Here is a 12,359-nt window from a genome sequence, read left to right as displayed (position 1 = left end):
CTGTATTTGAATACTACCAACCTTATTTTATTTGTAACATATTCTGTTGTATTTATCTATGCTTGTAATTTGTGTATTTGATCTTATTTTTACTGGCTGTTCTCTTGTCTCTTTAATCATGTTTAAACGTTCTTAGTTAATCTAGTAGTATTTGCTGTTGTATCAAAGAAGTACTTCGCTTTAAGTAATAAATAGAAAGCGAGTTAAATTGAAATATTTTTCTTTTCTTGCTGATCCGAAAAATGATCCGATCCGTGGGTCAAAAAACTGTAATGTGATACGAACCGTGAGATTTGTGATCCGTTGAACCACTAGCGATTAGATTAATCTTAATTTTGAATTTTCTAATATTATAAAAAAAATGTTTGAGTGTGTGATTTATTTATAAGTTTTTCTCCAATGCATATGAATTCCAATCTGTATTTGATTTCGAGGTAAAATGCCATAAAGATTGTCTTTATCATTTAATGACAAGCAAGAGTCTGGCTCATGGATTGTTGTTTGATTCATCACGATTAGATCTTATTAGGTGTTTGCTCATGTCTTTGTTCTTCACCAACAGATGACTCTGAGGAAGACTCCGGAAGAGACACACCTGCCAGCAGCTCCTCTCGACAAGAAGTAGATGAGGACAAGAAGGTAAAGAAAAAGAAAACCAAAAAGAAGAAAGAGAAAAAGAGCAAAAAGAAGGACGAGCCTGAAGACCCTGAGAAGAAGGCAAAGAAAAAAGGATTTGGATTGTTGAGGTATGAGTCTAAAAAGAGCTAGAAATTCACACACATCACAAGCATACATGTATAAAAGGAAATCTTCACAATGATTTGTGCCAAATGATTAGCAAATTATTGAAAAATGGATGCTGTTTTGTAGCTCTTAACGGAAACGTACTGAAAACATATTTAATCCTTATGGTCCGAATGAAGTTAGAAAACATTCATGTAGAATTAATTTTGTGCTGATCTATTGATAGATAGGGGGTGACTGATGGTACTGCATAAGGGCCCCCTGATGCAGCTGCACATGTGGAGGCCTTCCTATAATTACAGCACCATGGTAATTGAGGACAAGAAAAGTGAACTAACTATATGCTGTCTTTGTGTGATTTTATAAATATAGGCAGAGACAGATAAGATGACAGACATACTGTCATATCCATGCCTTTAATTGAGATCGACAGGCTTGTGTTTGATGGTTTTATATTTGGGCTTCATGCATAATTTTTTCCTCTCTTGGCGGACAAGAGAACTATTTTCATACGAGATGAAAGATGATTGAATGACAGTGCATGTGTCTTTGAATTATAAAATAGACCTCCTATGTCTCCTCTGTGAAGGCCGACCCCTGTTTTTCCAGCTCTGACTATCAATTGATCAGTAGAACCTTGTATTTGCATGGAAACCTTCATTTTGATTAGTTTTTGGGGGGATTTTATCTTTGTTCACTTGGGAACATTTCACCATTTTTGTCACTGCTAGCTTACAAAGTCAACGAGAAATTGTATCCACAAACCATTTGACTTCCATCATGACGTATTTCGGACTGAAATAGGATGTTCAACAAGAAAAAGTGTTGATTGTATCCGTCGATAAGCGGTTGGATCGTGTAAAATTGGTTACAAGTACAAGAATGGAGGTTTTTGATGGCTGTATGTATTATGCATTCAGTCTCAATATAAAATCTTATGTTCTAACAATCTAAACAATCAGATGTAGCATTTTCACCAAGTGGATGTAAAACGGCCATACATTTCTGTAGACTTACATTGATAATATTAACATCAGCATTAGACTTTTAGCAGACTTCACTGCTAGCTTGCAAAGTCTACAGGAAATTGTATCAGCAAGCCATTTGACTTCCATAATGACATATTTCTGGATGAAATAAAATGTTAAACTAGAAAAAGTGTAGATCTTATCTACCGGTAATTGACTGGATCGTGTAAAATGAGAGACAAGTACAAGAATGGATGGCTGTCAAGGACTTAAATATGCTACTGTTTTCCTTTGTTTCATACTATTTTCACCATTTACTGTGTACACTTCTTGCTACATTGTAAAATCATCCTTTTGTGACTGCGATGCTTTTCACGCTGAGGTCAAAGCACTGCGGCAATTGTGTTGAGATATGCATTGAAACCCTGATGCGAGTCATGTGAAAGGATCTTACGGTTCCTCTCTCTTTAACTCTGATGAAATTCCCAGAAATTCAAACTCGCGGCCAAATATCAGTCAGCCGAACAGCTTGGACGTATTCATTGAGGGTTTTTGCCAGACAACTTGTATCCCATCTCTGCTTTCCAATCTGCTTCCTTATTGAATTTGAAAAATGACTTAATTAGCCATTGTGTTATGGTGCAATTTAATCTAATTGTAAAGTCTTCACGGGTGCTTTTCATCATCTGAAAAAAAGAAAAAGGCAAATTATAAACATGTGAGAGTGATTCATGGTTTGTTTTTCAGCTTTGTAGCAGAACAAACTGGTGATTTTCATTTCTCCCCTTTTAGGGGTGAAAATGTTGTGTTTATCGTGTGACAGAGTGTGGTTTTGAAGACAGATGTGCTGTTTGTATGGGCCGCAGTTACAGATGGATTTGTGAGCTGCTTTCAACATGACAACAATAAAGCATCAGATTTTTGGAGCTTCGTGTTTTGGCTGCCTGCCATGATATCTTTCGATTCACTTGTCTTTCAGTGTTTTCACAATTCAAGGTATTCCACTGCATAAGCAAAGTGTCAGTGAAACAAAGATTAAAGCTGTCTGTATTATTTGAGTTTCTGTTAGGGATAAGTATGTAATAATGGAGCTTTTCAATCTAAACAATCAGATGTACATTTTTCACCCAGCAGGTGGAAAATAGGCCAGACATTTTCATTAACTTTACATTTTTAAAAATTAATTAACGTTGACAATACTAGTATTTCACAAGTGACAAGATTTTTCAAACATTTTTTTGTTTCTGCATTAATTTTATTAAAATATTTTTACTTTTATAAACACTTTTTTATATTTTGTCATTTGAAATATACTAAATTGCATTATAAATGTATTAAAAATATTTATTTCTAATATATATATATATATATATATATATATATATATATATAATATATAAAATATATAAGTTTGTGTATATACACACACACACACACACACACACACAGGTTTGTTTTTATGGTTTATGGGGACTCTCCATAGGTGTAATGGTTTTTATACAGTACAAACCGTATTTTCTATTGCCCTACACAACCCTACCCCTAAACCTACCCCTCACAGGAAACTTTCTGCATTTTTAGATTTTCAAAAAAACTCATTCTGAATTATTTATAAGCCTTTTGAATTATGGGGACACTCAAAATGTCCTCATAAATCACCTTCTCGTTGTAATACCTGTCATACCCATGTTATTATACAAATTTGTGTCCTCATAAACCACATAAACATGCACACATATTATAAATAAAATAATATATATCAGCCCTACATTACATCTGTTATATTACATAGAATAGTAAATTTTATTATATATTCATTTTTTTGGTAAATTTTACATTACATGTACTTAAAAATATACCTATACTTGTGTACTTAAAAAAAAAAATTAAAAAAAAGGGAAAAAAAGTTGCTATCTTTTTATGATATTGGATGTGTTTAGTGTGATTTTTAACTACATATTTTAGCTGAAAGTCACATAAAAGCCCGGACTACAGAATTCATCCTTTTAAACATGCTAATTCCTCTGCAAGCAATCATCAGATAAATAAAACCCTCACATATGGTTATTTTGACACTGAACACACATTTTGACACCATTCTCATGGTGTGTCATATTAACCCACACTCCGCTCTGATATAAAACACGCACGACTGCTGCTTTCCGATCTGTCCACCTCAATTCCATGTAACTTTCCAAATCTGAACCAACAAATCCAATGCGGCACCAAGCCAATTAGCACGCCTGTACTTCCTCTACCCAGAATGCATCATAGAAGAGTCGTGTTGCACATCAAGATTACACACCACCACTCATCTTGCATTCCTAAGCCAGCAGCAGTTAGACACATACTAGTATAACTATAAACACGCTCATAGTGTTTGTTTATGAATGAGCAGATGGCTTTGACAGTAATCTGAAATGGAGATGATTCCAAAAAAACTCATTCTGAATTATTTATAAGCCTTTTGAATTATGGGGACACTCAAAATGTCCTCATAAATCACCTTCTCGTTGTAATACCTGTCATACCCATGTTATTATACAAATTTGTGTCCTCATAAACCACATATAATATATATCAGCCCTACATTACATCTTTTATATAACATAGAATAGTAAATTTTATATTTTATTATATATTCATTTTTTTGGTAAATTTTACATTACATGTACTTAAAAATATACCTATACTTGTGTACTTAAAAAAAAAAATTAAAAAAAAGGGAAAAAAAGTTGCTATCTTTTTATGATATTGGATGTGTTTAGTGTGATTTTTAACTACATATTTTAGCTGAAAGTCACATAAAAGCCCGGACTACAGAATTCATCCTTTTAAACATGCTAATTCCTCTGCAAGCAATCATCAGATAAATAAAACCCTCACATATGGTTATTTTGACACTGAACACACATTTTGACACCATTCTCATGGTGTGTCATATTAACCCACACTCCGCTCTGATATAAAACACGTACGACTGCTGCTTTCCGATCTGTCCACCTCAATTCCATGTAACTTTCCAAATCTGAACCAACAAATCCAATGCGGCACCAAGCCAATTAGCACGCCTGCACTTCCTCTACCCAGAATGCATCATACAAGAGTCGTGTTGCACATCAAGATTACACACCACCACTCATCTTGCATTCCTAAGCCAGCAGCAGTTAGACACATACTAGTATAACTATAAACACGCTCATAGTGTTTGTTTATGAATGAGCAGATGGCTTTGACAGTAATCTGAAATGGAGATGATTTTTTAATTTACTTAAATTTAGCATTTGGCTCTGTTTAATCCCCGGACGATTTTAAAGAAAGTCAGCTCCTCTCCTGCTGCGTCTTGACGTGTTTTGAATGTTGTTGAGTTTGTGGTGCTCTTACAGTTTTGTGTTATTGAAGTTATTAAAGTTGTAGCTTTTTTGCAAAAGTCGTACATTTATGAATTATTTCAATTGGTTTGCTTTCGGTTCTTTCAAAGATCATTTGGGTTTGCGATTGTGTATAGTAATGGCAGCCGTGTTGAATAGCGTGTGCCATGCACAGTCTTTTATGACTCCACTGAGAAACATTCAACCGTTGCTTCAATTACAGTGACTTAGAGTTACACGGCCCATAAAACAGCTAATACTTACCGCCTTCTGAAAACAAGCATTAGCGACTGACAATCGAACCCAGAAATGTCTTTACATTTCTAAAGTGCTGTAATACTTTAACATATACATTAGATTCTACATTTCCTGGAGGAAGTTTTAGTGGTATTTGCTTGTGTAAAACTAACTGTCTTGAGGTCAGATTTTGCCTAAAAACATTCTACATTTTCCACTATTTGCTAAGGCAGTAACTAAGGCGGGCCTGTTCAATTAGCTTCATTTGAGGGCCGGAATATCGAATTGAAAATTTGAAGGGGGCCAAAATCTGTGTATCATTCGATCATTCGTTTTTTGATTTAATATTGAAAATAGAAAAATTAGAAAACGGCTCCTTTTTCATTTATTTGTTTTTTTCCAAAAAACGAGAAACGAGAATTCAGCTTAAATTTACGTTTTTCGTTCATGGGTGGAAAAATGGATAGCTGCTAGTTTCACCTAGTGGAATTACAAAAACATAGCATATTTATAAAACAACCTTTGGAAACGCTTTTACAATCGTCATGCCCTTTCATGCATTGCGATATCTCAATATTTTATCTGGGGGCTTGACAGTAAAGTGCTAACAAACTGAAGTTTTGTTTACCTGTCGAGAAGAAACAAGTTCAGCATTTCAATTGAAGCCCAAATATTCCATGAAAATTCTCCATCTTGTAAAGGCACTGCCAATCTTTACTTATGTTTTACCTTGTTGTCTGTCTCTGCATATTTTGGCAATTCTTCTAATTTTGGCTTGCTCTTCTGTAATCAAATCTGAATTTCTTTCCCCCATGTAACATGTCAGCCATGGTCTCTCAATGGCTGAACACTCTTTGGCTCAGCCTGCTACAGCAGCCATGCTCCAAACTATCGCGGTTGGTTGAGCTGGAATGATTGACAGTTCTGAGCGGACCGCTCTAAATGTTTTGATGGTGCCTGGGAGGCTCAATGTTTACACTTAAATAAACCCATGAATGGCGTACTTACTGTAGTCAATGAACAATAAACTGGTTTAAGAGAATGTATTTTGATATAAAAACAAATCTTACAAACTTTACCTTTAAGAGCCGATTTACAACAAATGATGTGTGGGGAAAGTAGATAAGGGTAGCTAATGTTTTAACTGTCTTAGCACACACATAAACACAATATGCTTTTTGATATAAAAACAAATCTTACAAACTTTACCTTTAAGAGCCGATTTACAACAAATGATGTGTGGGGATAAGGGTAGATAAGGGTAGCTAATGTTTTAACTGTCTTAGCACACACATAAACACAATATGCTTTTCACACACACACACACACACACACACACAAACAAAATGCACGGCTATGACATTTGGTGCACATATAATCATACAATGACGTTTATAATGGATTCCATATCTGTTTATTGACGTTTTGAATTATAGCTTATATTTAGCGTGGCACACGTGCTTCAGTGGGGTGCGGGATGGACACATCACGTTTTATTTCCCGTCTGAGTGGGAACATATGAAGCTGTTAACACAATCGCTCAGTGCAGCCCGTGAGAGGCTAATTACTGAAATCTGTTTCTAAAATTGAACCCCATTCTGCAGTGATTTCCTCATTTATTCATGCCGATGTGTTCTGTCAGTCAGGCGTTGTGGACTAAAAACACATATTCATATCAGCAGAGAGGGCACAGAGACTTATGAATATTAATGAGCGTTTGCATACTTAATCGCTCGTGGCAGGCCCTCCTTTCCATGTTTGTTTGTGAGGGTTCATTTGTAGGTTCATCTGTGCTTTCAAACTTCACGAGTCTCGAAGCGGTGCGCGTCTCTTTTGAACGTAACGAAACGCTTAAGCTAAATTGTCTACGAGAGGTATTAAATCTTAAACATTTAATGATATGCCTATGTGTGTTTTGACAACTCAAGATGGCACTTTAAGCCGAAACTCAAGTCACTTTATATAAACAAAACTTTTGTAAAATGATGACAAACATTCTGCTTATATTTAGGTTTCTAAGATGGGGACCAGGTGCTCTCAAGCTCCAAAAAGGACAAGAATGCATGAGAAAAGCATCCTAAAATTAGTCCATATAACTTATTCAATGTGTTCCAAGTCTTCTGAACTTACACTGTAGCTCTCTGTGACAAACAGACTGTATTTAAAATAGTTATTCATTCATTATTTTGCCCTGAAAATCTTGGTTGACAGTGGTCACCATTCACTTCCATTGTATGGAAATTAGCAACTTGATGATTTAGCTATAAATATGTACTTTTGAGTTCCATATATTATATTGTATTATATTATATTATATTATATTGTCGTGTAGCGTAGTATAGTAGACATTTAGTTGAAAAAAATCTTATTTTTTGTCAATTTAAACTAATAATAATTATAATTGCAATTTAATTATAATAGCATAATGGCAATATTGGATTTGTCTATTTTCATGGACACATGATTGTAGACATTTTGCTAAAAATAAATAGAGTTGCAATTTGAGTGTTTTAAATATTTTAAAGGGTGCATTATTGTAGACATTTGACTATGAATATATACATGTGTAATATTATATTATAATAAAATATATTAGATTAGATTAGAGAATAATAAAAGTGCACTACTAATATAGTTGTGTAGTTTCATCAACAAATCATGTTTTGTGACATTACACTCATATTACTGTATGTGCACGTTCATTTGTGTGTTAGACAGACAGTGAGAGTGTCGGTTTAAGTGTGCACTGTATTGAGTCTGTCAAGGTTTAGTCAGGAAACCACAAGCAGTATCCCGTGACACTTGTTCCTCATCTTCCATCTCCAGCATGCATTCATTGTGAACAGCGTTATGAGACAGCTGTGTGATTGATGGACTTCTCTCCAGCAGGCCTGGGCTCAGGGAATGCTGCTCTGACGGTAAAGGTTAACAGCCTCTTTCCCATCAGAGACACGCCTGGCCTGGAAGTGGTCAAATCGCATTAACCTTTACTTTCACGCCTTTTTAATATTAGCAAGTGCTAAAAAAAAAAACGGCTTATGGAGATTCAACATGCTCAAATATAGAGGACCAGCATGGGTGGCAGATTCAACTTTTTGGTCTTTTTTCATGGGTGAAATATTATAGCAAGTTTTACAACCATACCATGTGAAAATCTGAAGTCTGATCATCTCTAAACCTATTTTGAGATTGTTACAGATACAGATATTGGCTCCGCTGCACACCCTTTATAAAAACTATAGCAGTATCGCACGGATGCTCAAATAACACAGTATATAAGTGACCAGAGTTGAACACTGCTAGTTAGAGGTTTGTTTAAATCCCTTAATTTAATTGATTTGTGTTTATTTGGTATTTTGGTTGTGTATGATATTCTTAATAATACATCAGAAATCACTTACAGTTTTTCTTCAGATATAATTTTTTCTCGCCATGGGTGGAAATAAATTTGTTCAGATGGATATCATATGGTGAGAGGTCCATGAACATCATCTATCTGAATATTAGATACATGAATATTAGAGATGTTGATCCAGTCTGGTGGGAAGTGACAGATGCGTGCTGTCAGACCGACAGTCAAAGTGTCATTCTTACAGAAAATCGCCGGCTGTTTTGATTGATGTACGCTTTATGGAAGACGCCATCTGCAGCTTGGACAAATGCCACTCAAAACTGTAATAAGACTTTACAGTTTGGTCAACTGTGTAAAACATAACATGCATATGATTTTAAACATTTAAAGCCAGAAAACATTTAAAGCAACATTCGTGTCACAAAATGTGCTTATCACTTACTTACACTTCATCAGAAGTGCAGTATCTGAACATATTGGTTTTCTGTACTAGTCTGCAATTGTGTGAGTCTCTTTGGTGATGATAATAAGAAAGAGAATGTGATTCATTCATCCAGTCAGAGTCAGATTTTGGTTTATAAAGTGGAATAGACTGCTCTTTTCATTGAACATCTTAAAAAAATGTTTTAACTGTTACTCCATTTGATGCAAGTAACACTACACTTTTATACATGTCGATATTTGAGGACAACATTAAAATTTAGTATAATATTAAACTGTCAAATGTTCAAGTAGTGATGAACTGCTAATATATATATAATATAATAAGGGAGGTTTCAGTGATGAAAGTTACAAAAACAACTGTAGTATTTAGTTTTAGTATATAGTTTTACCACAGTAACTTTGTGTTGCCAGATTGGCTGGATGTTGTGAAGACTTGCAATTAGATTGTGACCGTAATCATGGTTCAGTAGTCTAGTCAATGTTTTCTGACTTACATTTTCAGTTCATCTACTAGCTTTGTTCATTTTGAATTCTGGTACTGCTAATGATGCAAGAGTATTTGAAATATAGCTTTGCTTAACCATTTAGTTTTTCACTGGTTTGGAATTAGCATAATAATCCCATTTTACTGTGTTTTTGAGGCTAATTATAGTTACTGTATTTAATCTGTCAAACCTCTCTCTCTCTCTTTTCATTGTAATTTATTTATTGTTACTTTTTCCTTGTACCCTCAGTTGCACTCTGTTTAGCCTTGTTAATCACCTAAATGTCAAGTAATGAAGTCATGTATAAACATGCCTTTTCTCATGCTGGTATATCCACATTGAAATAAGGCAGGGGAGGACTGCGGTACATACTGAGATTACCACGATACAATCGTGGTTTTTCAGTTCAGTTTGAATATCGTTACAGCCCAAATATATACAGTATATACATATATATATATATACATATACAGTGGGGAAAAAAAGTATTTAGTCAGCCACCAATTGTGCAAGTTCTCCCACTTAAAAAGATGAGAGAGGCCTGTAATTTTCATCATAGGTATACCTCATCTATGAGAGACAAAATGAGAAAAAAAATCCAGAAAATCACATTGTAGGATTTTTAAAGAATTTATTTGCAAATTATGGTGGAAAATAAGTATTTGGTCAATAACAAAATTTCATCTCAATACTTTGTTATATACCCTTTGTTGGCAATGACAAAGGTCAAACGTTTTCTGTAAGTCTTCACAAGGTTTTCACACACTGTTGCTGGTATTTTGGCCCATTCCTCCATGCAGATCTCCTCTAGAGCAGTAATGTTTTGGGGCTGTCGCTGGGCAACACGGATTTTCAACTCCCTCCAAAGGGACCTAGTGAATGACCTGCAGAGAGCTGGGACCAAAGTAACAAAGGCTACCATCAGTAACACACTGCGCTGCCAGGGACTCAAATCCTGCAGTGCCAGATGTGTCCCCCTGCTTAAGCCAGTACATGTCCAGGCCTGTCTGAAGTTTGCTAGAGAGCATTTGGATGATCCAGAAGAGGATTGTGAGAATGTCATATGGTCAGATGAAACCAAAATATAACTTTTTGGTAAAAACTCAACTTGTCGTGTTTGGAGGAGAAAGAATGCTGAGTTGCATCCAAAGAACACCATACCTACTGTGAAGCATGGGGGTGGAAATATCATGCTTTGGGGCTGTTTTTCTGCAAAGGGACCAGGACGACTGATCTGTGTAAACGAAAGAATGAATGGGGCCATGTATCGTGAGATTTTGAGTGAAAACCTCCTTCCATCAGCAGGGGCATTGAAGATGAAATGTGGCTGGGTCTTTCAGCATGACAATGATCCCAAACACACCGCCCGGGCAACGAAGGAGTGGCTTCGTAAGAAGCATTTCAAGGTCCTGGAGTGGCCTAGCCAGTCTCCAGATCTCAACCCCATAGAACATCTTTGGAGGGAGTTGAAAATCCGTGTTGCCCGCGACAGCCCCAAAACATTACTGCTCTAGAGGGGATCTGCATGGAGGAATGGGCCAAAATACCAGCAACAGTGTGTGACAACCTTGTGAAGACTTACAGAAAACGTTTGACCTCTGTCATTGCCACCAAAGGGTATATAACAAAGTATTGAGATTAAATTTTGTTATTGACCAAATACTTATTTTCCACCATAATTTGCAAATAAATTCTTTAAAAATCCTACAATGTGATTTTCTGGATTTTTTTTTCTCATTTTGTCTCTCATAGTTGAGGTATACCTATGATGAAAATTACAGGCCTCTCTCATCTTTTTAAGTGGGAGAACTTGCACAATTGGTGGCTGACTAAATACTTTTTTGCCCCACTGTATATAAAGAGAGAGAGGAGAAAGAGAGGAGAAAATACCATACCAGGCAGACCAAGCTCACTGTTTGCGATGTACAGAATATTGGAAGAAAATTATATAAATATTGAATTGGGGGCAGTGGGTTATATGTATATTTCTTAGGGGAACTTACCATCTTCAGAAAAGGTTCAGTGGCATTTTCTTTTCCACTTAGCTGCGTATAATGCACATTAGATTAGGCTACTGTTCATAATCACAGTGCTGCTTTGTTTACAGTGGTAACAAAGGAAACGCTGTATCCTTGCTGTTCCATAAGCGCCACCTGCTGTCAGAGAATACATTTGCATTTTCATTCAGCCTTGCTGCTGTTTTTGTTTTGTGCAGGTGTCTTATGTAGCATAATTTCTTAAATCAAAAGTCAGACCATACTGTTTTTGCTTTAAATCTTGAAATTACATAATTATCTAATTCAAATCAAAAACAACTGCTCATTCTACATGCGTGTAGTAGTGTTGGGCGTAATTTTTTATATCGTCATATCGCCAACTTGTGAGATCGCCTCTCCAATATTATTGTGCGTGGGTGGGGCAAGAGAGAGACTCTCTGTACTTGTCATAGTTGTTTTTATGTTTTTGTTAGTTTGTCCTGTCTTTAGTTATATCCCTGCAATCAGTTTCACCAGAGACGAATTGCTGGACATTCGGAAGTACACACCACCCGATATTTCACCGGTTTTCGACTATTCGGATGTTTTGCTGGACATTGTTGTCGGGGGAGCAGCTGCGCTGATCAAGCGCTTCAGGACGCGCAGACGGGGGAAGCGAGCCGGCGCGCTCGTGAAGCTCAGACAGCGCGGATTCAGAACACCGTTGCCGAGCATCCATCTAGCGAACCTCCGCTCTTTACCCAACAAAACGGACGAACTTC

General features: G+C 36.1%; 1 protein-coding gene across 1 annotated transcript in view; it reads left to right on the top strand.

Moving 5' to 3' along the window:
* LOC107549438 (partitioning defective 3 homolog B-like) overlaps window positions 1-12,359 on the top strand; it is a 186,380-nt gene that overhangs the window by 127,282 nt on the left and 46,739 nt on the right. The window contains exon 17 of the mRNA XM_016230506.1: window positions 563-746. Coding sequence (XP_016085992.1) covers window positions 563-746 — 184 coding nt within the window. The remainder of the gene's footprint in view (window positions 1-562; window positions 747-12,359) is intronic.

Source organism: Sinocyclocheilus grahami, unplaced genomic scaffold, assembly GCF_001515645.1.
Source record: "Sinocyclocheilus grahami isolate Dianchi unplaced genomic scaffold, SAMN03320097.WGS_v1.1 scaffold372.1, whole genome shotgun sequence".
NCBI lineage: Eukaryota > Metazoa > Chordata > Actinopteri > Cypriniformes > Cyprinidae > Sinocyclocheilus > Sinocyclocheilus grahami.
This window is presented reverse-complemented; position numbering and strand designations above follow the sequence as displayed.